This window comes from Eptesicus fuscus, chromosome 19, assembly GCF_027574615.1.
Source record: "Eptesicus fuscus isolate TK198812 chromosome 19, DD_ASM_mEF_20220401, whole genome shotgun sequence".
In the NCBI taxonomy this organism is placed as follows: Eukaryota; Metazoa; Chordata; class Mammalia; order Chiroptera; family Vespertilionidae; genus Eptesicus; species Eptesicus fuscus.
In genome coordinates, this window is record NC_072491.1 from 2,110,913 (window position 1) to 2,138,685 (window position 27,773).

Below are 27,773 nucleotides of genomic sequence, written 5' to 3' on the forward strand. Positions count from 1 at the left end.
TTACTTTGTTGTTAACATTTGGGTCTATTGGCTAATCTGTCTCCCTCACTGATAATTAGATTAGTTGGGTTTAGACATGCTGATCGATAACAGAAGAGAGGGGGGCACATTTGCGAAGCCGCCCAGGTGCTGGGCTAGGCCGCAGCCCCCCGTGAATCCCACCACAGTGACGGCGGAGGGCCTCCCACCTAATGGGGGGGGTAGGGGAGGGAGACCGGGGCGCTGGGCGGTGACGTCCTTGCCCAAGTCCGTTCGTGTCGCGTGAGGCGACCCAGCATTTGACCACCTTAAGCCAGATTCTTTCATCTCTTTTGCGATCATTGCTAGCACCAATAATGGTATTAATAGTCCAATAGTCTTAGTTCAAAACCACCCACTTTATCACCTTTAAGTCCAATGCTGAAGTAGCAGAAAGGGCATCTGCCCTCGGTCGGACGTCCTGGGCCGGGCGGAGGCCTCACGCCAGCTGGGTTCCCGGAGACGGGCACCTGGGGACTTGCAGGCCCCGAGGGAGACCTGCCTGGGCTGGGCTGCGGGTCAGTAAGGAGCAGAGACGGGTGCCTGGGCTCCGCTCCTCCCTGGTGCCGCCAGGGGCTGGGTCAGAAACAGACTGTGGGCTCCTCTCTGCAGCGGGTGCTGCTAACCTCCAGGAGGCTGGGGCGGCCTTACGGGAGGGGCCATGGGCTGCTCTGGGCAGAGCTTCCTCCGTCTCCGCCCCTGTGCGTCCCTGCTGGGCCCTCAGAAGGCACGGTGTGGCCCCGGAGCAGGGTCCAGGGGGCGTCTGGGGGCAGGCGGCTGAAATTGCATCCTGACGGCTGTTTCCTCTCCCCCCCACGCATGCATGTCCCACCTGGGCTTTCGAGAAGCTTCCAGTCAGTTGCAGAGGCCTCTGCAGGCGACTCGCCCTCCTCCCCGCTCTACCCGTGTGGCCGCCGCTGGAGGCAGTCTGCACTCCGGTAGCTGCTGCACCTGCTTCCAGCACATTCTCCCTCTGTGACGGCCGCTGCGCTCTTAGGCTAATTGCTGCGTCGGCTTTTGCTCTGGTCCTGAGCGCCCAGCATCCAACAGCCGCCGTCAGCTCCCCACTGGGCACCGCAGGGAGCCAGGCGCTGCGGGTCCCCCGTGGGGGCCTCCACCCTCCAGCCTGTATTAGCCCCCGGGCTCGTGACCCACTTCATACACAGAGCAAGCTGTCGGGGAGAACAGGCTGTGATAGGAGGTCCCAGCTGTGCAGACGCCTCCCGGGGTGGAGTGCGGGGCTGGAGGGAGCGGGGCCAGGGTCCCGGGCCTGAAGGCCGTTTTGTCCGCCGGTTCCTTTCCCTCCCGGTCCTGGCTCTTCATCGGTGTTCGGACGGACAGGAGCTGATGTGCGGGCGGGCCCCGGGACGGGGGTGTGCGTGTGCGTGCGTGTGCGTGCGTGTGCGTGCGTGTTTTCTGCTCCTCTCACGGGCCCGTTCGTGTTCCCTGTGCCTCAGTGTCACCAGCAGTGAGGTGGTATAGGGGGTTTGTCTGGACGGGTAACCTCCAGACCTGGTGGCTCTCCTCACAGTTACCGGGGCGTTTCCAGAGTCACTGGCCCCAGGACCACACGGGCCTGGCACCTGTTTTTTTTTAGGACAAGCTCCCAGGGTTCCTCAGGACCCACTGGAGAGGATGGCTGTGTGGCCTCAGGCGGGGCCCTGGCCCTCTCTGGGCCTTGGTGTTGGTTGCTGTCACACAGGGAGGGTTGCTTTCAGGGAGAAGATGACAAGGATCTGTCCGCTCTCACCCGCTATGAACGCGGACGGGCAGCCAGCGGCTGCAGCGGTTTGTGGGAGACGAGTCGGGGGAGGCGTGGGAGTCAGGAGCTGGCCCGGAGGCTGGCTTCCCAGGACAGCCCCTGGGAGGCAGCCCAGAACTTCCCCGGGGCCATCGCCTCCCGGACACACGAGGAGGGAGAAAAGCAACTACCACTGCCAGCCAAGGGCTCTGTGTGGGGAGGAGGGACCTCGGCCCCGCTCTGGGGGTAGAGGGGCTGTGAGGACCCCAGAGGTGATATTGAAAGAAGACCCCCGCCTGGATCGTGCCTTCTGGAAGGTGATGGAAGGAGGCTCCTGTTAGCTGCAGGATGGGGGTGCCTATGGCTGAGTGACAATAGGGGTGAGGCCGTGAACCTTCTTCGGTGTCCTCTGCCCCCCTCATCCATGGGGGGGACCCTGTATTCATACCTGCCCGGCCGCCTTCTGCCCAGCGGTCTGGCTCCTCCGTTGCTCCAGCTCAAAGCAGGTGTCTTCGAAGAAAGGTAGACGCTGCCCCCTGAGTGAGCTCAGAGGAGACAGGTCCAACGCCACCCTGAAAGTCAGGCCCCTCTCCGGGCCTGTGGCTGACTCAGTGCGCCCCCAGAGGGAGACCGAGGGACTGCAGGGAAGCAGCGGCCGTGGCCGTTTGTAAGTGTCCAGTGCCCTCTAGTGGGGACGTGACACTCTGTGAGCCCAGGGACTCCTTCTAACCCTGACTGAGGCCCGCTCCCTGCCACGCCCTGGGCTTGTCACGTGTGAGATGAGATGCTCTGTGTGAGGCGCCTGTGCCCCCGAGGGCACGTGGGTCAGAAGCACACAGTTCGCTGGCCTTGAGCTTGGCGAAGGGCGCCAGGCATTCCTCCCGGGGAACCAGAGAGGATTTCAGGGGTGGGGACACTGGAGAAGGGGGGGGGGTGCACCTGGAGAGGATGCTGAGCCGCCTGAGGCCGGAGGTCGCCTCCCAGGACATGTGTGGGGCTGCGATCCATCGGGTGGGGGCAGCTCCACCAGGTCCCGCACTCCCCTGGCTGACTCGATGCTGGTCGTGTGTGTGTGTGTGTGCGTGTACTCATACATGCCGTGCATGTGTATTTATTTTAAATGCCCAAGTAACTCGGCTATATGGCAGAATACATCACATAACAGGTGTGTTCCCGCTACCCCAGAGTACATTTTGTTATACATTTTACTTCAGAGATTTTCTTTTTGGTTTTTCTGTTTTGCTCTAAACACAAGACATTACAGATAAGGCTAAAGCCCACCCGTCACCATGTGACCCCCCCATCTCCTCTCACAGGACAGGACAGCGTCACAGGGGCTGCTGCACGTGCCCCTAACCCCCCTGCTCTCTCCACAGGGCCCCCCCGGACCACCCGGTGTCCCCGGCCCCCCTGGCCCTGGAGGCCCCGCGGTAAGGTGGCTCTGGAGCCCTCTCACTGGGCATTAGGTGGGGGCTCCGTGGCTGTGGGCACCAGGGGCATCTTCACGGGTGGCCACACCCACGGGAGACCCGCCTGCGGCCCCCAGCCCCTCGCTGCCCCGCCCCTGAGCCTCTCCGGAGAAACACCATTGAGCTCACGCACCGCGGTGGCTGGCTGCTGAGCGACGCGTCAGAGAGGCCGCTGGGCTGGGGTTTTTTGGGGGTCGTCTAGCGGGTGCGGTGCGGCTCCCACGCCCGGGAGCGCCAGGGGAGGCGTTTGCCACCGTTCCCCTCCCCCGCGTCAGGGTCAGCTGGGGACGTTGCTATGGGGAGAGGGAGAGACCCCGATGGGTGGACCCAGCAGGCATTCGCAGAGGGAGGCGGACCCTCCAGGTGATCCCCCGCCTCCCCCACTGCCGCCCCCTCCCACAGACAGGACTGGCCCAGTGAAGACCATGCGCCCTCGGCCGCGGCTGCAGGTGGGGCCGCTCCCCACTCACGTTCACGGCGGCCCGTGCTGAGCACTGCCGAGGCCTGGGCGGGGCCGGGAGAGGGCAGAGGGTCTCTGACGCGGTCACACTGAGTCTCCTGTGGTTCCTTTCCCAGGGTTTGCCCGGAGAGATCGGCTTCCCCGGAAAACCTGGGCACCCGGGGCCGGCGGTAAGCGCCCCCTCCTCTCCTGTCCCCTCTGTGCCGGGACCCGGCCCTCAGCCAGGGCTGCTCTGGAGCTGGGCTGCCCTGGGCCCGTCCCTCCCAGCAGCCGGCCCCACGGTGCTCGGCCCGACGCCTGCCCCCCACGGCCCGGTGGAGAATGGAGGGGCACCCTCTCCCCAGGCCCTCCCCCTGCCCTCGTACCTAAAGGCAAATCCCAGAGTCCTTGGCTGTTTAAAGTGTGCCTGTCTCCGAGGGACGCCTGCAGGGGACACAGGAGTGAGAGGGAGGAGAAATGGCCCATCCAGGACCTGCCGAGCGAGTCTTCCCCTCCTCCTCCTCTTCCTCCTCTTCCCCCTCCCCGTTCCCCACCCCTCTCCCTCCCCATCCCTTCCCTCCCCTCCCCCTCCCCTTCCTTCTCCTCCCCCTCCTCGCTCTCCTCCCTCTCCCCCTTCTCCTCCTTCTTCTCCTCCTCTCCTCCCCTCCCCCTCCTCCTCCCCCTCCTCCTTCTGACACTTCCTGTTCCTGGACGGAGGGGCCGGGGAATCAGGGCCTTTTCATCTCTTTCCATTCCTGAGGCCGCACCTCAGCAGGTGCCTGTGCACCTCGTGGGTGGGTGGGTGGGTGGGCGGGCAAGGAGGGCGCGTCTGCCGCCCACTGCCGGGTGCGCCCCGGGGCGGGATGGCAGGTGTGGCCTGTGGGCTGTCACCTGTGGCGGGACATGGGCCGTGGGCCATCCTAGACCTGACGGTGGCCCTCAGGGAGGCCGGCTCCACCTGCGGGCTTTCCTGACAACGGTGCTCTCTGTGGGCCCTGGTGGGGAGGCCGGCAGGGGCCACGATCGTCTCCGTGAGGACGAGGGCGTAGGAGGGCCAGCCCAGCCCGCAGACCAGCAGCCTCGCTGCGGAGGCCCCGGGGTGCGGGCAGCTCCCGCAGCAGACGGCCCAGCGCGGGGCTCCCCCACGTCTCATTTCCCCTGTCTCCCTCTCGGCTCAGGGGCCGCCTGGGAAGGATGGGCTGCCCGGACCCCCAGGCCTGCCAGGGCCCAAGGTAGGTATTCTCGGGGCGGCATGGGCTTGGGAGCCCCAGACGGCAGAGAGGAGATGAAGGGCACCATTCCTGATTGTTGGGGTTCCCAGTCCGGCGACTGCCGAGCCCAGAGGGGCTCAGGGGCTAGGGTTTTCTAGGTCAGGTGTGGGCACGTCCTTCACCTCCCTGAAGGGCTCGGAGGGTGTGGCTTTAACACGCGTGTGAGAAATCCGTGTGTATTTTATTGGCCAGGAGGACAAACCTCAGACACTCTCACAGAATACGAGACGCCAGTTTTAAAAATGTCCTGGTGGGAATTATTACCGTAGGAACATTAAGAAAAGAATCAGGTTGAACGTTGTAAAAACTGCGGAGCAAAGTCACAGTTTGCAAACTGCGAGTGAACAACTACAAACCCTACAACACGTGTTCACAGAAAGCGCCTCGTTCTCCGAACGGCACTCACAGCCCGGTCCCCGGTCAGCATCCTGACGGGCGGCGTGTGCGTGTCAGGGGGAAGCTGGCCTTTGCTATAAGCAGACGCAGAAGCTCCGTGTTTAACGACAAAAGAAGCGCGCATTTAACTCGGTGCCACAGGCACTGAACGTGAGCATTCTCCCCCTCCTCTCCTACAGTTTGAGACGGAAGTAAGGCTAACTAGGAACTTTGTGCTCTGAAACGGGTGCAGCACCTCCCTCACAAACCTCCCCGGGAGAGAAGGGCACCATTCCTGCTCACCTATCTCTCTACGTAAAAGCCCAGCGATCGGAACGACCGGTCGCTATGATGCGCACTGCGGCCGGCCTACCTCCCGCGGCCCCTCCCCCCGGCCAGCTGGCCGATCGGGGTGGGCCAGCCAGACCACACCCGTGCACGACTTTGTGCACCAGGCCTCTGGTGTTTAATAAAATATGTCAGAGGTGGAGGCAGGTCCTGTGGGAGCCAGGAGGTGGGATGAGCTGCAGTTGGTAGCAGGGTCAAGCCGTCACGCAGAGTGACAGCAAACCTACCCGAGCAGGGGCCTCTCCTCACCCACCTGGACCTCCTGTGCCCGCCCCCTGTGCCCCCCTCACTGTGCCCGCCCCCTGTGCCTGTCCCCGCCCCCTCCCCGTGCCTGCCCCGCCCACCCGTGAACCTGACTTGGCTCTCCTTGCAGGGACAGCCCGGAGACCGCGGGGCGGATGGCCTGCCCGGGAAGCCGGGCCTGCGGGTATGGACTCCCCCCTTTGTGGTTCTAGGGGTGCAGTGGGGACGGGCGTGAGCCTCTCCTGACGGAGCAGAGTCGGGCCAGCTGGGGTCTGGCGGGAAACAGCGGGATCAATGGGAAGGGGCTGCAGCCGGGATGGCGACAGCGCCTCTGGGATGGAGGAGCAAGAGGACCCCGTGGCTGGGGGCCCCTCCCTCTGGATCCTTTCCCCCTGCCCTGGACCCTGCTGTCCCTCCACTGCTCCGAGGCCGGCCGACACCTGCAGTGAGAGTGAGAGAGAGAGTATGTGTGTGTGTGTGTGTGTGTGTGTGTGTAAGGTGTATGTGGTGTGTGGGGGGATGTACATGTGGCATGTAATATGTGCTGTGTGTGGGGGATGTGTATTGCGTGTGGTGTGTATGTGTGGTGTGTATGTGTGGTGTGTGTGGTGTGTGTGTGGTGTGTGTGGGGGATGTGTGTATGATATGTATGTGGGGTATATGTGTTGTGTGTGTATGGTGTGTGTGTATGATATGTATGTGGGGTATATGTGTTGTGTGTGTATGGTGTGTGTGGTATATATGTGGGGTATGTGGTATGTGTGGTGTGTGTGTGGTGTGTGTGGGGTGTGTGTGTATGATATGTATGTGGGGTATATGTGTTGTGTGTGTATGGTGTGTGTGGTATATATGTGGGGTATGTGGTATGTATGGTGTGTATGTGTGGTGTGTATATGGGGCATGTGTGGTGTGTGTGGGATGTGTATGAGTTGTGTGTGGTGTGTATGTGGTGTGTGTGTGTGGTGGTGTGTGTATGATATGTATGTGGGGTATATGTGTTGTGTGTGTATGGTGTGTGTGGTATATATGTGGGGCATGTGGGGTATGTGGTGTGTATATGGGGCACGTGTCGTGTGTGTGTGGGATGTGTATGAGTTGTGTGTGGTGTGTATGTATGGTGTGTATGTGTGGTGTGTATATGGGGCATGTGTGGTGTGTGTGGGATGTGTATGAGTTGTGTGTGGTGTGTATGTATGGTGTGTATGTGTGGTGTGTATGTGGGGCATGTGTCGTGTGTGTGGGATGTGTATGAGTTGTGTGTGGTGTGTATATGGGGCATGTGTGGTGTGTGTGGGATGTGTATGAGTTGTGTGTGGTGTGTATGTGGGGGGTGCATGCACCTGTGTCTGGGGGAGCCTGTGCCCAGACAGAAGACTGCTGGGGGCACGACCTTCCCTGCCGCCTGCTCCCCACTCTGCTGAGCAAGGGCAGGGCCGGGCCAGCCCCTGCGAGGCAGTTCCCACTGCGAAGGGGTCGCCCTCCCGGCAGATCTAAAGGGGCGCTTGGAGTGGCGGGTGCTTATACGGTTCCGTTATGGCAGTTCTTGCTGATTGTGCTCGTAGACCCGGGGGCCTGACGGGAGTCGGAGTGCGTCTCACGTTTCCACATCGCTGCCCAGAGCTTCAGGGTCTTCAGTTCCCCTCCTCTCCCTCCCCCGGGGGGGGGGGGGAGTGCTGGCCCTCACGCCAATGCGTCTGGCCTGGCACAGGGAAGCTCTCCTGAGCAGGCTTCCTCTCTCTCCCCACTCCTCTCTCTACCTCTCTCTCCCCGCCCCCCGCCCTCCCTCTCCCCATGCATACACTCACCAGAGAACCTTTACCAAAGCTTTTACCAAATGGCATGATGGTCGTTAGTTCCAGATGTTGGTGATTCTCAAGACACATGGTTGGTTAAAAACTGCAGGCCCCCCTCCCCCCCCCCCCCCCCCGACTCCAGGGTCCGGGTAAGCCAGCAGCTGGGCCCTGGGATGAGACAGCAAGCCCCTCTCCCCCGTGTCCCCGCCTCAGCCTGGCTACCAAACGCCGGTCAGGAACCTGGTCGGGCACAGAGCCTCCGCCGCCAGGACCACCCCGGGCGTCTCACCGTGTGGGCTGGGCTGTGACAGAGCACCCCCACACTTGCCCCTGTTGTGGGGCAGCGTAGGGAGGGGCACGCAGCCCCCACCGCCTGCACCCGGGCTGCCTGTGCTCACGGCGTCGCACACCCACGGGGCAGGCTCGGCGTGGCGTGTCCACCAGCGGCTTCCCCGCCACCGACCCTCCTGGCCCGGGGCCTGAAGTGGCGTCGTGCGCAGAGTGGGGGCCGGGTCATAGGTGTCCGCCCCTTGTCGTTGTGAACTGTGAGCGTCCAGACTCCGCATGAAGGGGTTCAGGCTGCTCAGACTCCCGGGGGGTCTCCAGTCGTGGTTCCCTTTGGGGGAAGCAAAAACCACACAAGGGCGTGTGGGAACCCCCCCCACCCCCCAACTCGGGACACACCGCGGTTCCCACGGCCTGTGACTTGGGCTGTGACCGTGTGACACGTTGGAGAACAAAGGGCCGTGGCCAGAGGAGCCGAGGGTGTGTGGGCCACCTGGGCACGGCAGTCCCCCTGTAAAGGGGGGTGGGATTAACGGGGTGTCTTCACTCTCTCCCCAGGGCGACGTTGGGGAGCAGGGCCTGGCCGGCCGCCCGGGAGAGAAGGTGTGTTGGTCTGTCCCTTCCCTCATTCACTTCCCCTCCGTTCCTCACGGACTTCATTCACACACACACACACACACTCACACACACACACACACACACACACTCTAACACACACACACACACACGCTCACACACACACACACACACACACACTCTCACACACACACACACTCACACACACACACACTCACACACACACACACACACACTCACACACACACACACACACACACACACGACCGCCTGGGGGGTCTGGGGGCCTCTCTCCATGCTCCATCCATTTCACACGCATATTCGCTCCCTAGCAACCCTGCACGTGCTGGCCCCGGGCCACTGGTGAGCATGTGCAGGTGAGGGAGGTGGGGGGGGGGGGCAGGAGAGGTTCCTGCGGAGCCCTGGGGACTGTCAGGGCAGGTGGCGGGGAGGTGACAGTGTGTCTGAGGAGGTAGACACCAGGCAGGCCACACGGGGCTCCTGGGAGAGCGCACAGCCCAGGAGGGGCCTCGGACGCCCCATGAACGCGTTCTCTCCCATCCCCCTTCCTCCACCCCACAAGCCAGAGGCCTGGGGGGCCGAGAGCGTGGGGAGCTCCCGCCCCCAGCCTGGCCCGCAGGAGGCCTCCACCCGGAGTCTAACCACGGGATGTCTCCACAGGGCCAGGCGGGCCTCCCCGGAGCCCCCGGGTTCCCGGGCCTAAGGGGAGAGAAGGGACAGCAGGTAGGTGTTGGGGCGTCCGCCCCGAGGCCCCTCTCCTGTGCCATCGCCCGTGGGAAGCAGCCCCTTTGGGTCTCGGTCCCTGGGGAGTGGGGGGTGATTGGGCTGGGAGTGGGGTTCCCGGGGTTCATGGGAAGGAAGGGCCAGGCCTCTGTGGGAGCTGGGACAGGACAGTGGCAGGCGGTCTCGCTGGAAGGGGTTCAGGTTGGGGGACGACGCCCATCAGGGGCCCCTTGCAGTCAGGTGCTCCCCACTCTCCCAGGATGCCAGCCTGGCTTCCCCTGTGGTTATAGGGGCAGGGCGGGGGGCGGCGGGGAGGAGAGGTGGTTCACCCCCCCCCCCCCGGAGCAGCCATGCTGCAGCCGAGCTCACTTCCTAACACTGTCTGTGCCGCAGGGAGAGAAGGGCGGCCTGGGCCTCCCGGGACAGAAAGGCGACCGCGGCGAAAAGGTAGGTGCTGGGGCCCCGGGGGTGTCTCTGAGGGAGCACCCGGGAGGCCTGGTGCTGCGGGCACAGTGCCCGGGCCTGGCTGCCACGCTGGGTGCGGCTGAGGGTGATGCCAGGAATCAATAGTTGATCCTGTCGGCAGGGATGCTTCTCAAAACGCAAGGTGTTCTGTGTCTGCGTCCTTTATAATTGGGAATCTGCGTGTCTGTCCGCCTGTCTGTCCGTCCGTCGCCCCAGGTGTGGGGGGACAGGCGTCCCAGGACAGCCAGAGTCGGTGGGGCGGCCGGTCACGTGCTTTCTGTTTCTCCCTCAGGGTGAAGCTGGTCCAGCCGGCCCCCCGGGATTGCCCGGAACAGTAAGCGCCTCTGCTTCTAACCTCCTTTCGACTCCTAAGGCATCAGGATGACCCCCCCCCACACCACACACACACACCACTTAGTTACCAACATCTTTTCAGTAGATTCCCAGCAGCTGGACCTATTCCTCCGTTTCACAGTCCAAAAATACCGTGTCAGCTCTCCAGGGCCCACCGGTGCCCACCCTTTATCCTGCCCAGCACGCACATTGCCACGTATCCGAACACTGGCCAGGGCCTGAGAACACACATCCGCCTGGCACAGGGGGAAACTGAGGCCCAGAGACAAGAAGCAACGGGCACATGGGGTGAGCCAGGCATCGCAGTAGTCAGAGGGAGACACAGCCGCAGGGCAGGCGGGTGAGCCTGTAGTACGGGTCAGTGATGCTGTCAGAACCCGGGATGCTTCGGGGAGAGTGACGAGGGGCCTGGCTTGTCTTGGAGGGTCAGAGGGGAAGGGGGTCTTCGATGTCATAACTTTCAAGAGAGCCTGAAGGCTGGGCCGCGGCTCATTGGATGAAGGGGGAGCAGGGGTGTTCGAGGAGGGGGAGGGCGCACAGAAGCTTTGAGGCTGGAGAAAACATGACCCGTGGGGGTGTTAGTGCAGCATGGGTGGGCGAGGCGGAGGCCCTGCTGCGGCCAGTCTGGGGGTGTCCCCCTGCCCCGGCCAATCCGGGGTCTCTCCCTGCTGAGATAAAGAGTCTGCATGAGCTGGGCTCTGTGCCCAGAGGCTGAGCCCACGCCCTGGGTTCCACATCACCTGCGTCCCTGCGAGAGACGCTGACCGACAGTGGGAAGCACGCAGTGATGGGTTGTGCCAAGCCGGCCCCAGGTCCCCATACTCAGCCCCACGTTGGGCGCCACATGTGCCGAGCCGGCACAGCCACGGGTGACCCTGAGAGGGGACGGTGAAGGATTTAGAAAAGACAGACCAGAGAATAAAGCTGGGGCTAGGTGAACGCTGCTCTCTGATGGAGAGACAGCGCCACAGCCTGCACGCCGAGTCTGTTGTATAGCCAGTTTCCACGAGGCAAAGTAAGGGCGGGTTACAACGTTCTTGCTGGTTCGAATCCACTCAGTTACAGGCACCTGGTCAAGCTTTGTTTACGTGCTGCACCTCCCACAGCCCACATCATTCAGCCACGTGGGAACACAGGTTCGGACCATCAGGTCAAGCTCACAACCACAGCCTTTGCTATCATTGTGCTGGGAGGGCTTTGCCCTCCAAGCTGGGACTTGCACGTGGCTTTGCCATGAGAGGACCGTGCCCTCTCGTTAGTCTGAGGCTTGAACCTGTCCAAACGCTGTGGCCGTTCTTCACAATGGGTTCAGTGTCTGGGCACAGCTCTAGTTACACACATGGGTTCAGACCCCCCCTCCCCCACCCTGCGCCCTGAGAGGAGGGTGTCTCATCCCACGTTACTGCTGAGGACGCAGACGCTGGCAGGTGCCAAAGGTCACGCGGGTTTTGGGCGGGGTGACCAGGCTTGAACTCAGACCCTGTGATGCCAGGGTGCCGACATCTAACCACTGTGCTTTCCTGCCTTAACCAGAGTGCAGAGGCCTCAGGGACACGTGGTTCTAAGGGTCAGGGCTGGTCGTGAAGGACGCGGGGGGCTGTGTTCCTGGGCTCAGCCCTCAGGGCGGGTTTCAACACGGATTCACGTCTCTCTCGTTTCTGTGGTTCCTTCCAGCCTTCCTTCTTCACCCCGTACCCCAGGATGCCAGTAAGTAGAGCGGCTCCTCGGGGCCCCTGTCTGTGACCCCCGGGTGCTCTGGGAGCTGGGGCTCGGCTGGGTCCTGGCTCTGCCCACCATGCCAGTCACTGCTGGCTCGTGCTGGCAGCCGTGGGAACAGGCCGGCTGAGGAGCAGGCTCCATGTCCAGGGGCCTGGAGGTCACCTCCCCGTGGCCCAGGGCCCAGGGCAACCCTCGGGGGTAATTTCCCTCTTCCCTCCACGCAGGCCCTGGTGGTGTGGAGGGAGCGGGATCATGTGTGTGTGTGGGGGGGACATGAGTGGCCGAGTGAGGCACCTGCGGGGATGTTGGCAGTGACGGGGACCCGGGAGGGGGGCAGTGAGGGGACGGGCCTGGGAGAGGCTGTTCAGAGGACGGGCAGAGCCTGATGGATGGTGACCGGCCGCCCAGGCGCCCTGACGCAGATGCTAGAACGCGCCTCCCCGAGCGGCCAGGGGCGCTGGGCATTCTTTGCAGCGGCCTCCGTTGGTCTTGCCAGGCTCTGGGCGGGAGGGCAGGGTGAAGCTGCACAGATAAGTGTAGACCTGCCACCTCAGCTGCCCCACCGAGGAGCAAGGACGCTCGGCGTGCCTGTGTCCATGGCACGAGGGCGTGGCCGGCCTGGGGTTCAGTTCCCCTGAAGGGGCCATTCTGGACCTGAGGTCTGAAGGATGAGTGAGAATCGGAGCCGAGTGGGAGGAGCTGCCTTGGTGGAGGATGGGGCAGGTGCATGCAGAGGGCAGGGGGCTCTGGGCGGGTCTGCGGTGGGCGGCGCGGGGTGCCCTACCTGGTGCTTCCCCGCCAACAGGGAGAGCAAGGACCGAAAGGAGAGAAGGGGGACCGCGGCATGCCTGGGGAGCCGGTGAGTGCCCCGTGCCCACACGCGCCCTCCCCCCCCCCCGAGATAGGACGTCTGAGGCCCAGCAGCCCCAGGCCTGACCTGCACAGCCCGCCCTCAGGAGCCCAGCTGAGCCCAGTGTGGTCCCTTCCTCCTCCCTCGGGGCCCAAGGATGTTCCCCCATCTGTGGGTCTCAGCTCACTCCCTCTGCGCATGTCCGCACCCGCCCCCTCTGCACAGAATGGGGGCGGGGGGAGGAGGATGGTGGTGGTGGCGCATTCATGGCGACTGTGTCATTGCAGGGGCCGCAGGGCCGTCCTGGAGAACTCGGGCCTCCGGGACTCGCTGGGCCGCCGGTAAGAAAGCCTTGCTCCACCCATTGGCCCCGGACGCAGAGATGCCCACAAGCCCCTCTGTCCCTCCGTCCCCCCCTGGCCCCGCTGGCCCCGCTGGCCTGCCATTGCAGGAGCACCCACCAGAGGGCGCTGGCACTGCTTCTGGGACCTCTAGCCCAGCACCCAGGGGTGGACTGGTCTACCCAGAGCGCCCCAAAACACAGCCCCCCACCCCAGGGCGGGCCTGCCTCCGGACCCCTGGGTGTCCTTGCTCGTCACTAACGTGTCAGGTTAGGAAGGCTGGGTTCGGTCACACTGCCTTCCTTCTGACTCCGAGCCCGCTCCTCGGGGTGGCGTGCTCAGGCCCAGGTGGCTCCTGGCTCCCGAAGGCTTTGTGAGAGCAGGAACCCTCTCCGTCCGGCCTGGCCGGCAGCTCCGGGTTGAAGGATGCCGTCATATGCCTTTTCGTTTTGGTGTTCTTCTTGGCTTTGGCTTCTTGGCTGTCTGTTTCTGGGGCAGGGGTTCAAGTTTTCTGGGGGATCCGGTGGGGGGACCTGCCTGGGCCGGATCCCAGGCCCCCTGGCTGCCGTGTGCCTGGGCATCTGCCCCTCGGAGCCCCTTTTGCATAAACACAAAGCGTCGTGTTGATCCTGTGTCCTGGGTGGCGAGGATGGGGTACAGGGCCACGTGCCATGGAGGCCAGACCTGCTTCCTGCACCTGCAGACCCCTCCCTGTGGGTCACCTGACTGACCAGCAGGGGGCTCCGAGAGTCCCTGCATGGGGACGAGGACAGTGTTGCCTATAATGTACCCCCCCGCCCCCCATTTTATTTCCCGTGCAGGGCGCCAAGGGACAGGATGGTGCACGCGGAGCAGCTGGAGACCCCGTGAGTCCGGCCCTGCCTGCCTCCTCGGGGTCGGGGGGTGGAGGGTCACCCAGGAGGGACCCTGTGCTCCGTTCTGGGTGACTGGGGGGGAAGGGGGAGACCATGCCATCCACAGGGAGGGGCAGGCCTCCCTACACCCCAGCGTTTCTGGGCCCAGGTGTCCACATGCCCCACCCTCCTTCCACGCCCTCGGTGATGCCCACGGACACACAGACACTACTCCCAGATGCATGACTCTGAGATGTGTGCTTGTGTGCACGTCACATACATACGTTCCAAAATCCGGTGCACACACTGCGATGCACTTGTGCGTATAAACGCCCCACGTGCACACGCAGCCATGAGCACAGACACGCCTCCATGCACACGCCTCCATGCACACACCTCCATGCACACGCCTCGGACGCTCCTGTTGTGCCTGCCCCGCCTGGGCCCGGAGCCTCAGAGGGGTTGGCCCGTGTCCCCTGGCCGACTAGAGTTCTGTCTCCCGGGCCGTGCTCGGGCTTCCCGTGGGAGACAGGACGAGGCGCCTCCCGCCGGTCTCCCGGGGGCAGTGGTGGGCGTGAGAGCCGCAGGCACTGATGTCCGGCCGTAAAGTGCTTGCATGACCAGGCTGTCGTGCACGTGGCCTCGTGGGAGCAGGGTCGGCCACGGGCAGTGGCCAGTCGGAGGGCAGGTGGCAGCTCCTCCGTGTTGGAGAGGCAGCCCTGGGCCCCTGCTGCCTGGAGGAAGCGCAAGTCCAAGGCCCGCAGGGAATGGCCTCCGTACCTCCAGAGCCCCTGCTCCCCACCCCAGTGTCCACCCACCCGGAACCCCTCACACGCCCCCCCTGCAGTCTGTGCCCGGCCTTCAGTGTCGAGGTCATGTCCACTTCCTTCAGGAAGCGTTCCCCGGTTCGCCAAAGCCACCAAGCACACACGCAGAAACACACCCCAGCTCTGTGCCCCAGGGAACCCCCCCGGAGTCCTGCCCACCCCTGTCCCACCTCTGTGCCAGGGTCCCACATTTTGGGGTTCGGCTCAGACAGAAGGAGGCTCCCCTTACCGCGGAGGGAAATCTCGGGCTACGCGGAGTCCCAGCAAACCCTGGGGCCTGCGTGCAGGCGGGTTTGGAGAGAGGGGGGGTAGCTCTGTGAGCGGCGCACCGGGCCTGTCTGAGCTTCTTCTGCTTCTGAACAGGGCGCTCCCGGTCCCCTGGGTCCCCCCGGTCCCGGTGGCCCCCCAGGAAGTGTGGTGAGTAATCGGGGCGGGGCAGGGCCTGGAAGGCCTCAGCGTTTGCACCTCCCGAGTGGAGGAGCGGGTGGCGCTGGTTCGAAGTGCCCGCCTGCCGGCCCAGGCCGCGGAGGGACTAGCTTAAACTCCCCGCGGACACCAGCTCCACTTTCCTGCGGGGGAACCCCCGGGCGGTGCTCCTGAAGGGATCGGGCCTTGGCCCGGCCCTGGCCCAGAACGACCGTGCTGTTTAGAGCAGCGGCCACCGACCTTTCGGACCTCCCGGACCGCCAGTGGTGCCCGGACACGGGTCGGTGACCGCTGGTGTAGAGGACAGAGGCGGGCTTGGTTCTGAGCACCACACGCGTGGACCTGTTCACCCTCCCCGCCCCAGGGGTGGGTATGGTCGCTGCCCCGTTTGCACTGGGGGAAACCGAGGCGCTGGAGGCTGAGCCCCGTCCTTAGCGGTTGCTGTCGCTGCTCCCAGGACGTCACCCCACCCCACCCCACCCGCTTCCTTGTGCACCCCCGCTTCCCGGAGCCGCCCTCCTTGGCTGGGGTTTCCCTGGCGTTAGCGCCAGCCTTGTCCAGCCACACGGCCCGGGACCCGTGCTGCCCAGGAGCAGCCCTGACCGATGGGGTGTAGAGGCCAGCTCCACGCTGGCCCCCGGGCCCCGGCGGCACTGAGCGCCTGCTGCCCGCCCCCCTCCGTCCCTGGGTGCGTCCCCTGAACATGTGCCCTTGAGCCTTGTCTCAAAGTCACCCTCTGGGCCCTCCGGTCACACAGCTGGAGCAGGTCTCTTGGCCAGCCTGTCCTCAGGTCATCCTCACCCGCCCCGTGTCCCCTGAGCCAGCCCCCGCCCCGCCCTCTGAGAGCCGCAGCCTGGGGGGGTAGAGCGTCAGCAGCCCTGCCCGCACGTGGAGCGTGCTGGGGTGCACGGGGTGGGGTGCGTGAGCAGAGCAGGACCAGCCGCTGTGGTGGCCGGGCAGGGTGGCTCCAGGCCTCCGGGGAGTTAAGTCAGAAATGGGGACCCACGGGGACAGTGACCCACGGTCACCGACTAAAAAGGGGCCAAGTCCCCCTTCCCTGGCGGCCACCATGTCAATAACCTTTCCTTCTCCAGGGCCCCCCTGGAATCAGAGGCCCCCCTGGGAAAGACGGGGAGCGCGGCGAGAAGGTAAGACAGGGTGGTCTGAGCACACAGCCGGTAGGCCCATCTGGGAGGCAGGGACAGAGGAGTCCGCACTGCCCTCCGAGGGGAAGGAGCTAGCAGGCCCCGGCCACCCCACATCACCCTCACAGCAGACCTGTGACTCACACCCCCCTTTGACAGACGTGGAGACTGAGGCTCCGAGATGAACTGATTTCCCTGTCACATAGCCCGGCAGCCAGGTCTGTCCGGCTCTGAATCCCGCCTTCTCTGATCTCGGTGCACCAACGGGACCAGGCATGCCTTTGCGTGCAGCCAGGCCCCCTGGGCCATGAGGAAGCGCGTTAGTTCTTGGGGAGAAGAGGGACAGTGTCCCCTGGAACACCAACAGTTAGCACATTTCACCTCTAGAGGGAGCCAAACAGCTGTCCTTGGCTGAGGGGAGCCAGGCTGAGGGCCAAGGCCAGGCTGTGCAAAGCCCTGCAACCCCTGCCCCAGGGCAGGCTCCTTCTCTGTGTGTGAGCAGGGCTGGCCGGAGGCCTGGGAGAGTCCCCCTCACTTGCTTTGGTCCTTGCTGCATCTCCCCTGTCAGGTTGAGGGAGGCCTGGGGAGCCCTGCCTGGAACAGGGGTCCCTGTGGCTCCTGGGGCCCCACCCGGGGTTCCGCAGCCAGAGCCGCCCCCAGGCTCCAGGCTTCGCGGCAGAGCTCGTGAGCATGGCCTGGAGCGAGCGAAAAGCCCAGCTCCCTCAGAGCCTGGCCGCCTGGGCGCGGGAGCTCCTGCTGTCAGAGGCGGAGGGCGGGCTGCTGTGGGGCCGCACCTGCTGGGCGCCCTCGGCGGAGGCCGGACCCGAACACCACGACGTCCCCTGCATTCCCACGTCCACGCTGCCTTCGTTTGCTCCGGCAGCTCTAAGAGAGGATGGCGAACTGGTGCCTTAAACATCACACACGGACAGGCTCGCCACCCCCACCCTCTGGGCGCCCTGCATCCAGGGCTCAGCACGCCCCTGGCGGCCGTGAGGGAAGGGTCTCTCCCACCTCTCTCCTCGCTGAGGTGGCTGTCTGCCCCCGGGTCCCACAGTGACTTCCCTCTGCGCCTGTCTGCGTCAGAGGCCCCTCCTCACGGGGACTCGGGCCCATATTGGACTCAGGGCACGCGCCCTGACCCGGTTAGCTATTAAAAACGAATGAAGAAACTGTTTCTCAGTGGAGGTGTTGGGTTAGGCCTGCAGCATGTGAATCGGGGGACACAGTGAGTCTATCACGTGTCATCAGGACGCCTGCCCATCCGCGGGCTGCCTCCCCAGGGGAAGGCTGGCCCCATGCGTGTCGTTGACTCTGGCACCTGTCCTTTTTCCTTCCAGGGAGCAGCTGGGGAAGAGGGCCGCCCGGGGCCGGCGGGCCCCCGCGGGGATCCTGGAGCTCCCGGGCACCCCGGGCCTCCCGGGTCGGGGAAGGACGGAGAGCCGGTGAGTCAGGTGCAGTGGCGTCTGCGCCCAGGATGGCCAGGCAGAGTTAGAGGCGGGAGGGGGAAGAGGCTCCCGGGCCGGTCTTTGCAGAAGGCGAGTCAGACAGAGCCGGTGACACCGGGCACCCGGGCAGGAGGAGGCTGTGCTGGGGGACAGCGGTCTCCAGGGCATCGCCCACCAGCGCGGCCCAACGTCGTGTGTGGGCGGCTCGCTGGGTGGCAGGTGCTGGGGACACAGCTGGACCAGGTCTGCGATGCCCAGATGCCCCTGAGATGGTCGGACGAGCTGCCCACAGCTGGGCGGTCAGGGTTGTGCACAGAGGCCCCTCGGCTGAGTGTACAGGAGCATCGGGGAAGGCCTTGGCCTGTGCTGGCCTGTCCCACGGGTCCCGGGTCTGCGGAGCCGGGTGAACAAGGGAGACAGGCTTGGAGCCGGGCCCGCCCTTACTCGGGAGCCCGTGAAATTAGGAGCTCCGGTGGGAAAGCAGAGGCGGAGAGGCCAGGGGTGGGCTCGGGGTCACACGGACGCGGTAGGTGGTGAGTCAGGCCTCCCCCCTGAGGGCCTGGTGGCTCAAAAACAGGGTGTTTCCTGTCCACAGTGAGGTGCGGGGAGATGCCTGCCCATCGGTCCTCCCCACCAGTAGAGGGTGCACACGGCGGCACGAGGCGGGCGGGCACGAGGCGGGCGGGCACGGCCTCTCGTGGCTCGATGACCATCCTGTCCCCTTCCTTTCCCAGGGGCCTCGTGGACCGCCCGGATTGCCTGGACCTCTTGGAACCAAGGTGCGTGCTCACCCGCGCAGGCCGTGGGCGCCAGGATTGCACTTGTAAAGCTTCCTTGTCAGCATCTCTGGAGCCACGCAGGCTGGGCGTGGTCAGCCCGAGGGCCCTGAGGACCCTGTGGCTGTGGTCCGTGCCTGTCGCCTGGGCAGGATGAGGGGCTGTGCAGGAGCTGTGGGCGTGCGGGGCCCAGGCACTGGAGGTCCAGCTGGGTCCCGCTGGGGCAGTGAGGAGAGCATGCTTCCTGGGGAGCCCTGGGCCCCTCCTTCCTGGAACTGACCTCTTCATCTTGTTTTTCTCTTTCTAGGGGGACCGAGGTGCCCCTGGGATCCCTGGCTCTCCGGGCACCCGCGGCGACCCGGGCCTCGGGGTTGCCGGCCCTCCTGTGAGTTCCCATTCACCCAGCATCCTGGGCTGGACAGCTGGCAGGAGTGCAGACCCATGAGCATGTGTGTGTGTTTGCGTGCAGGCATGTGTGTGCATGTGTGTGCACCTCCTAGTAGGAGGGGAAGGGGCACCCCCGCAGCCTCAGCCCTGTGTCCCCCAGCCCGACCCCAGCAGGAAGGGGGTGCAGCACAAGGATGCTGGGTGCTGGTTCCTGCCCCAAACGAGAGCTACAGACCAGGGAGGGGCTCGGTGTCAGGAGCCTCATGGGAGCCAGGACAGGGGGGTGCCGGTTCAGGAAGGTTCCCCGTGCGTGGGATGTTAGCGGGCGGGGTGCGGGGTGTGGCCGTGGGCCTGAAGGGGAGGGGGTTACCTGCTCCTTTAAGGAAGCCCTGGCTTAGAAGTAAACCCGCAGCACGTTGAGGGCGCCTCTCCTGCCTGCTCTGCTGACTTGCCCTGTGTTTGCTTCCAGGGCCCTTCCGGACCCCCCGGAGACAAAGGCCCCCCGGTACAGTATGACTTGGGTGAAGGGCCGGGTTCCCTGGAGCAGTCCTCTGTAACGAAGCAGGTTTACATCGGAGGGGCTGGGGCCCAGCGTAAAGCAAACCCCTGCTGTTGGAGGGCAGACGCCCCGCACATGAGCGTGCACCTGCGGGTGGAGGGGGGAGGGGCGGGCCCACCTTGCAGTGGGGCAGACTGTCTGGCTGCGCCTTGCGGCATCTCTGCATCGCAGAGGGACGGCCGTGGGGTCACGGGTTCGTCAAGGCCCCAGGAGCACTGATTTTGAATCCTGGCTTCATCAGCCCCAGCCACACAGCCACGCGCAAACGAGGGATCTTTCTTACCCTGTCGGGGGCACGCTCCGCCCCTCAGCCCGTCTCGGAGACCCCATAGACTAAACGCACGGAAAGCCACAGGGCCTCTTCTCTTTCTCCCCAGGGACCTCGAGGCTCGCCCGGATTCCCCGGCCCCCAGGGCCCCGCTGGCCAGGATGTGAGTAGAGCGCTGGTGCGGGCTGGGTCCAGGTTAGCCCAGACTCCCGGGCGCCCCCCTCCTCACCTCCAGGGACTCTGCCCCTCACCAGGGCCTTTGAGGAGTCTCGCCTGCTGGTGGCTGTAGCCCATCCTCTGTGGGTCCATTTTATTCCGTTTGCTGTTGTGTTACACCATCAGGACCCTGTGAGCTCCTAGGCGTCCCCTACGTCGCCTCCTCCTTTCTGATCAATTCTCTCTCACGCCCAGGTGATTGTCCTGTTCAAATTAGGTCCCACTTCTCCACCGACTGTTCCCGCCCCCCTCCCCAGGCCTCTCTCCCTCGGGTGTCCTCCAGATCTGTCCGACCCTCGGGGTGCACCTCTCCTCCTGTTAGCTGCACAGTGGGCTTTTCCTCAGACAGCCCTGGGCTCCGAGGACACAGGGAGCGTGTGTCCGCAGGTCCCCAGGCCTGGCGGCGTGCCCCGTGCATACAGGTCACGACTCTCGCTCGTTGACCGAGTGGGTGCACGGCGACCCCGAGTTCCGCCGGGACAGAGCTGCCCACACCGTGGCGGTCACAGCGGTCGCTTCGCCGCGCATCTTCCCATCTCTCGGTTCAGTTCACTCTCAGCGGGACCAGGAAATCCCGCCCCTTCCTGCCCGGTTCCACTTCAGAACTGGTCCCCACACATTCACGTTACCCAGGGCCCTGGGCCTGGCATTCTCACAGCCCGGAGAGTAGACGGGCCTCCTCCCCTGCCAAGTGGGCCGCCCACCTGAGCTCGGGGAAGGATGGCAGGCGTTTAAGATAGGCATGTGTGTGTGTGTGTGTGTGTGTGTGTGTGTGCGCGCAACTGTGCACACGCGTGTGTACAAACTCTGTGCACCAGTTGTTTGCAGTTTGTGTCAGGACGGGAGTTGGAGGAGGGGTAGCGCTCTGTCCTAAGCACCTCCCGCCCCCGGCCATTTCCTGGGGAACAGGAACTTGGGCCGGTGCCAGTCGGCACAGTTGGGTGGTTTCCTTTCCCCAAGGAGCTCCACCCGCAGGCAGAGGGCTGGGCGGTGTGGGCCGAGCGGAGCGCTGCGTGCTCAGCACCGGTCACGTGTCTTCTCTCTCCTTCTCCCAGGGCGCACCAGGAAGTCCCGGCGAGCAGGGGCCTCCGGGCAAACCGGTACGTCACCTCCCTGTTCTGGGTGAATCCTGAGGACCGGTCAGGGCTCTGGCGGGAACAGCGGGCCCCTCAGACGGCTCAGGGGCCTTCACGGGGCCTTGTCCTACAGCTGTGGGCAGAGGGGCTGCGTGAGGAGTGCGATGCCCAGAGACAGGCCACTTGCGAGCCGCTGCCACCGTCAGCCTGTTTCGGGGCCCGAGAGCGAGAGGGGCAGTGGTGGGAGCTGTAGCCCTGGGTCCAAAGCCAAGGCCAGAGGGATGGTGGGCAGGGCGGGTGCAGGAGGCCGGGTGTGATCCACGGCAGGTGGGGCGGCAGTGAGCGCTGGGGCGGCAGGACGTGGGGCCCACGCGGGATGCCCGCCGCGCCTTCTTGGGGGCGGGGGACGGAGGCTGGAGCGCAGGCGAGGCTGAGCTGTTCCTCAGCGTCCAGCCCTCCGCAGGCCCAGCCCCACCGTGAGTCACACTGTTAGCGTGGACCCTCCGCGTGGCCCGTGGGCAGGGGAACAAGGACACGGCAGGTGGGCTCGCCGGGCCCTCGCGTTGGCACATGCAGGGTTTGTCTCCCCCGCGCGGTCGCCATCCGCTGGCGGCGTGGTGGGACCTGGGCGCCTCCCCAGTGCTGCGCCCACAGCCCCTGTGCGGGGGCACCCGCGTTGGGCGGGGTTCTCCCGAAGCAGAGCCTCTGGTGGGATTCGTGGGCAGGTGACGGGGTGAGGGAGCGCACTCAGGGGGAGCCCGCAGGGCATGCAGGGGACAAGCCCGTCAACGGGGGCTCGCCTGGCGTCCAGCGCCGGCCCGGTGCCCAGGCAGGTGTGGGTGGGCACAGTGCCGTGGAGCTGCCCCGCCCGAGCGGAGGCGCCATTCTGCCCCGCCTTGTCAGCACTGGCCCGGGGCTCCTGCCACTCCAGCCCGTGGTCCCAGCAGCAGGCGAGGGGCACAGCAGAGGTGAGGCGGGTGGGGTAGGGCACACGCTCAGCACTGCCCCGTGTGCTCCCTGTCCCTCCACGTGACCGGCCCTCCGAGGCGGGCGGGGCAGTCACCCTCCTGCGCCCGCCTTTGGCAGGTCGCCCCCCACACCCGGCTCCTTTGCACCTGGAGCCCCGTCTGGCGAGGTTTGCAGAAACGGCTCAGAGCAAAGTCACTAATTACATGATCCTGAAGTCACCCTTACCGGACGGCAGTCAGCCGCCTCCTGTCCCTTCGTAACGGGTGCCCAGCGTGCGTCTAACGTCGCGCTCTAACCAAACCAAGGACCGCATGGCAGCCTGCCGGGAGCACAGCGCGGCGGCGTGGATAGGTCCCGACCGAGCAACGTGAACCCTGCACCTGACTAGCTTCCCGGGCGACTGGGCGGCTTCCGCAGAGCACCCCGTCCCCTCTTACGTCAAAGTCTCAGGAAGTGCGTGTGGCCAAGGACGGCTGCTCCACGGGGTCCCTGCGGGTTACCGGGAAGGTCTCGGCTCTCTCTTCAGCGCCTCGACCTCGGGGAGCTGTCCCTGCAGGGCTGGGCGTGTCTTTAGCACCCCAAACCGTCCAACCCCACTGTCGCTTGGGTGTCTTATTGCCGCAGCCCAGAGGGTTGACCGAGCACTTGAACGTGTCCCCAGACCTTGCCACGGTTATGCTTCCTGTGCAGACGCGTATGGTGCCAGCCTCGCCTGCCTCTGGGACCCCCGCGGGGCCGGACACAGGCGCCGCCAGGGGGATTGTCTGGGCTTCAGCAGCCCAGGGCGCGGGGCTGGGTCTGTAAGCACAAACCCAGACTCAAGCGGGATGGGAAGAGGTCGGCCACCACCGGCTCGGGGTGGCCGCAGGGCCCCTCCTCCTCCAGGGATGGCCGCCTTCCTCTGCAGGGTGGGTGCTCGCCCCGATTCCCCTGGTCATGTGCACGCCCTCAGCCCTCCCCTGAGGCCCTCTCCCTTTGGCGTCTGCATTTTCATTTTCCTTCTTTTTCCCGTTTTTTTGGTGCCGAAACCTGGGATCGAGCCCTGTGTTTCTTGCCCCTAAATGGAGCCCAGCCTCCACCCATCTTGGGCTCCGGTTGGCCACGATCCTAACATGTCACATCCCCCCACACGGGGTTTGCAGGTGAACTCGGAGCCTGGCCCACTCTTACCTTCCTCAGGGGCGTCGTTCTCACTTCGGCTCCTGAACCCCCGTCCAGAGTCAGAGACTTCCAACCTGGAATAACACATGAGGCTTCAGGTGCTACTCACCTGGGGGAGCTGAGGAAGTGGCTTTAGATCACACGAGGTTGTGGGTGACTGATAGACACACCAGGTTGTGGGTGACCCATAGACACACGAGGTTGTGGGTGACCCATAGACACACGAGGTTGTGGGTGATGGATAGACACACCAGGTTGTGGGTGACCCATAGACACACCAGGTTGTGGGTGACCCATAGACACACCAGATTGTGGGTGATGGATAGACACACCAGGTTGTGGGTGACCCATAGACACACCAGGTTGTGGGTGATCCATAGACACACCAGGTTGTGGGTGACCCATAGACACACCAGGTTGTGGGTGACCCATAGACACACCAGGTTGTGGGTGACCCATAGACACACCAGGTTGTGGGTGACCCATAGACACACCAGGTTGTGGGTGACCCATAGACACACCAGGTTGTGGGTGACCCATAGACACAACAGGTTGTGGGTGACCCATAGACACACCAGGTTGTGGGTGACCCATAGACACACCAGGTTGTGGGTGACCCATAGACACACCAGGTTGTGGGTGACCCATAGACACACCAGGTTGCGTCGACTCCTCTGGGAATGCGTGCAGCCCACCCCTTCGCCCTCCGCAGTATCCACATGCCCTGCAGGCGTTAATGGGAGTGGGGCGGAGGGGACACCAGGAGCAGAGGAAGGCAGCAGGAGGGGACTGGGGACCGGAACGGACTATGTCTGTCAGACTGGGCGAGGGCTGGCCGCCCGCACAGTCCCTGCCTCAGGAGAGTCCTCTGTGGCTCCCAGGCTGTGAGCGTCAGGTGCACGGCCCAGGTGTGTGAGGAGTCACATCGTAAGGCCCTTCGCTGCCTGAAGATACACGGGATGTGCTGCTTGTGCGCGCGTGTGTGCGTGTCTGCACATGTGCGCGTGTGTGTGTGTGTGCGTGTGCACGTGCCCGCCTGTATTCATTCACTTCTCCCTCGGCAGGGCCCCTCCTCGCCACTCGCTCCCGAGGACGTCCGGCTGCTGGTTAAGGTAAAAGCGGAAAGTCACCTGCATGCTTTGCAAATGCTGATGGGGATCGGGCTCTCGGTAGTGTGATAACGTGGATGTTTTCTGTCCGAACAGCTGTATTAGAGCATTAATAACACGACGTTTGTTATGAACGCACTGTGCCTGGGATGTGCTAAACCCGCTGTCCTCAGGCAGCCACAGGCACGTGTCCCTTTACACTCAGTGAGTAAGAGTGAAATACAGTGAGGCACTCAGCCCGGGGGCACCAGCCACACTCCAGGCCGTAATAGCCACAGTGGCTGCTGGCCGTCCTATTGGCCAATGCGGATACAGGGTGTTCCCATCATACCAGGAGTCCCACAGTCAGGGCTCTGGAACGCCTGATGTGCATCTGATTCCGTTCTCAGTGACCAGGGGCTGACCTTTAACCCCACTGACCCCAGAGGCTGACCTTTAACCCTACCAGGACTGCCTCCTGCTCTGGAAGGAGTTAGACAGGTTGGGTGTGGGTTCCTGCTGGTGCTGGATCACAGCTCAGGTGCGGGGGGGCCACAGCTCAGGTGCGGGGGCCACAGCTCAGGTGCGGGGGCCACAGCTCAGGTGCGGGGGGGCCACAGCTCAGGTGCGGGGGGGCCACAGCTCAGGTGCGGGGGGGCCACAGCTCAGGTGCGGGGGGGCCACAGCTCAGGTGCGGGGGGGCCACAGCTCAGGTGCGGGGGGGCCACAGCTCAGGTGCGGGGGGGGGGGCCACAGCTCTGGTGCGGGGGGGCCACAGCTCAGGTGCGGGGGGGCCACAGCTCAGGTGCGGGGGGGCCACAGCTCAGGTGCGGGGGGAACCACAGCTCAGGTGCGGGGGGAACCACAGCTCAGGTGCGGGGGGGGGGCCACAGCTCAGGTGCGGGGGGGGCCACAGCTCAGGTGCGGGGGCCACAGCTCAGGTGCGGGGGGAGGGCACAGCTCAAGTGCAGGGGGGGCCACAGCTCAGGTGCGGGGGGGGCCACAGCTCAGGTGCGGGGGGAACCACAGCTCAGGTGCGGGGGGGGATACAGCTCAGGTGCGGGGGCCACAGCTCAGGTGCGGGGGGGCCACAGCTCAGGTGCGGGGGGGGGGTCACAGCTCAGGTGCGGGGGGGAACCACAGCTCAGGTGCGGGGGGGCCACAGCTCAGGTGCGGGGGGGAACCACAGCTCAGGTGCGGGGGGGCCACAGCTCAGGTGCGGGGGGGGGATACAGCTCAGGTGCGGGGGGGCCACAGCTCAGGTGCGGGGGGGGATACAGCTCAGGTGCGGGGGCCATAGCTCAGGTGTGGGGGGGGGATACAGCTCAGGTGCGGGGGCCACAGCTCAGGTGCGGGGGGGCCACAGCTCAGGTGCGGGGGGGCCACAGCTCAGGTGCGGGGGGGGGGGGTCACAGCTCAGTTGCGGGGGGGCCCACAGCTCAGATGCGGGGACCACAGCTCAGGTGCGGGGGGTGGAGACGCTGCTGGAGGGCAGACGTGGAGCCCTGAGTGGCCGGGCCTGCGACGTGGGCAGAGCTGTGCCCACAGCAGCGCGTGCTGGAGGCCCAGGTCTCCGAACGGTGGTGAGCGGGCGAGGCTGCGAGCGAGCTGCCGGACGGCCGTTTCCCGAAGAACAGGCCGCTGCCGGGAGGGGGAGCGTGTTCTGCCACCACTCAGCCTCTGCCTCCGCTTCGGGCGAGGCTGGCCTGGGTGTGTGATCAGCCCGCTCCGCGCGTCCGGGGCTGGAGCAGCACCCGGTGACGTGGGCAAGCGCGGTCCACGCCTGAGAGCAGGGGAGCACGAGCAGCGGAGCTCCGACGCCCGCGCCTTCCGTCTCTACACACGCAGCCGCCCGGCGGGAAGTTAACCTTTGGTTAGAAAGCACGCAGCAGGGAGCACCATCTTTCCTGGCCGTGGTGACGGGAGCTTTCCCCAGAGAAGGACGAGAGGAGAGCTCATTCCCTATGGACCCTGGCTGTGCAGGCCTCCGCGGGCCGGTCATGAGCGGTCACGCTTCATGGTCCCCTCGCTCTGGAAGGCGCGGGTTTGCACAGCCCTGGGCGCCCAGGCTTCACGCCACAGCCCGCGTGGCAGGAAGGCTTGAGCCTGGCGCTTCGTGGCCGCAGCACCGAGACAGGTGCTTGGTGAGACCCACGTCCCCGGCTGCCGAGGGACGCGGCTGCGCTGTCACAGCAGCGAGGAGCCATGGGGAGCCACGGGGAGCGGACCCTGCCTGCGGCCGGCGCCCCGGGCTCCCTGCTCCCAGGGCCCGGCGCTGCGCCTGCCCGGGCCCCGCGGACAAGGGCCGGTCCGGGCGGGTCTGCCCGGTCTGCAGGGCGGACCGCATAGCTCCTGCCTCATGTCTCAGCTGCCCCTCGGGCTGTAGAGGAAGCCGTGGGCCGGGCCCCGTGGCCGGCGGCAGGACCGTCCCTGCTGAGAAGACATCTTACACCGAGCATTTCCCTCTGCCAGAGGATTTTACTTTATTTTTATTTTTTTTAAATATATTTTATTGATTATTTACAGAGAGGAAGGGAGAGGGATAGAGAGTTAGAAACATCGAGGAGAGAGAAACATCAATCAGCTGCCTCCTGCACACCCCCTACTGGGGATGTGCCCGCAACCAAGGTCCATGCCCTTGACCGGAATCGAACCTGGGACCCTTGAGCTCGCAGGCCGACGCTCTAGCCACTGAGCAAACCGGTCAGGGCTGGACTTTATAACGGGATCTCATTCGGATGTGGGACACGTGCCTGGGTGGGAAGTGCGTCTCCGAGAGCCCCTGTGGGTGGGCTCTATGGCGGGTGCAGCCAGACTTGAAGGGCTCGGGAAGCCACAGACGGGTTCGAAGACAGTTCCCGGGGCCGAGAGAAGTTGGTTCCCTCCCCGGGGGCACTCACTGTCTCTGAGAAGCGGAGCGGAGCCCAGGCCCAGGGCACCTCGATTAAACTCCTACCGGGGCAAGGACTCCTGCGGGCGTGGTCAGGGCAGGCGCGGCCACAGCAGACGCCCTGAGGGTGTGGCCCCTTTCTGCTTCCCTGGGAAACCCCTCCTGCCAACTCGCCGGGGAGGCTCAGCGTCCCGCCCTGCGTCTCTCTGGCCCGGGGGACAGCGGCTGTTCCCCAAGCCCAGCGTCTGCATGGACGCTGCTCTCAGCGCTGTAGGTGCCGCAGACAACGGCGGGTGCACTTTCTTTTTTGAATCCTCACCCGAGGGTAATTTTCCATCGATATTTAGAGAGAGTGGGAGGGAGGGGGAGAGACAGAGACAGAGAAACATCGATGTGAGAGAAACACATCGATTGCCTCCTGCACGCAACCTGACCGGGGCCGGGGATCGAGCCTGCGACCAAGGTGCGTGCCCTTGACCGGAGTCGAACCCGGGACCCTTCTGTCGGAGGGCCGATGCTCTAACCACTGAGCCAGGCCGGCCAGGCCTGTTTGTGCACTTTGGACATCACTGCCCTGGGCTCTGCTCCCAGCAGCCAGCTGGCCAGGGTGGGGAGAAGGGAGGCGGAGGTTCCGAGGGGTCCGTGCTGACCT

General features: G+C 64.8%; 1 protein-coding gene across 1 annotated transcript in view; it reads left to right on the forward strand.

Moving 5' to 3' along the window:
* COL22A1 (collagen type XXII alpha 1 chain) overlaps positions 1 to 27,773 on the forward strand; it is a 112,459-nt gene that overhangs the window by 57,861 nt on the left and 26,825 nt on the right. The window contains exons 23-43 of the mRNA XM_054708736.1: positions 3,136 to 3,189; positions 3,805 to 3,858; positions 4,846 to 4,899; positions 6,035 to 6,088; positions 8,541 to 8,585; positions 9,240 to 9,302; positions 9,696 to 9,749; positions 10,060 to 10,101; positions 11,796 to 11,828; positions 12,646 to 12,699; positions 12,978 to 13,031; positions 13,853 to 13,897; positions 15,076 to 15,129; positions 16,233 to 16,286; positions 17,624 to 17,728; positions 18,466 to 18,510; positions 18,815 to 18,892; positions 19,364 to 19,399; positions 19,831 to 19,884; positions 20,993 to 21,037; positions 24,208 to 24,255. Of these exons, the coding sequence (XP_054564711.1) occupies positions 3,136 to 3,189; positions 3,805 to 3,858; positions 4,846 to 4,899; positions 6,035 to 6,088; positions 8,541 to 8,585; positions 9,240 to 9,302; positions 9,696 to 9,749; positions 10,060 to 10,101; positions 11,796 to 11,828; positions 12,646 to 12,699; positions 12,978 to 13,031; positions 13,853 to 13,897; positions 15,076 to 15,129; positions 16,233 to 16,286; positions 17,624 to 17,728; positions 18,466 to 18,510; positions 18,815 to 18,892; positions 19,364 to 19,399; positions 19,831 to 19,884; positions 20,993 to 21,037; positions 24,208 to 24,255 (1,125 nt within the window). The remainder of the gene's footprint in view (positions 1 to 3,135; positions 3,190 to 3,804; positions 3,859 to 4,845; positions 4,900 to 6,034; positions 6,089 to 8,540; positions 8,586 to 9,239; positions 9,303 to 9,695; positions 9,750 to 10,059; positions 10,102 to 11,795; positions 11,829 to 12,645; positions 12,700 to 12,977; positions 13,032 to 13,852; positions 13,898 to 15,075; positions 15,130 to 16,232; positions 16,287 to 17,623; positions 17,729 to 18,465; positions 18,511 to 18,814; positions 18,893 to 19,363; positions 19,400 to 19,830; positions 19,885 to 20,992; positions 21,038 to 24,207; positions 24,256 to 27,773) is intronic.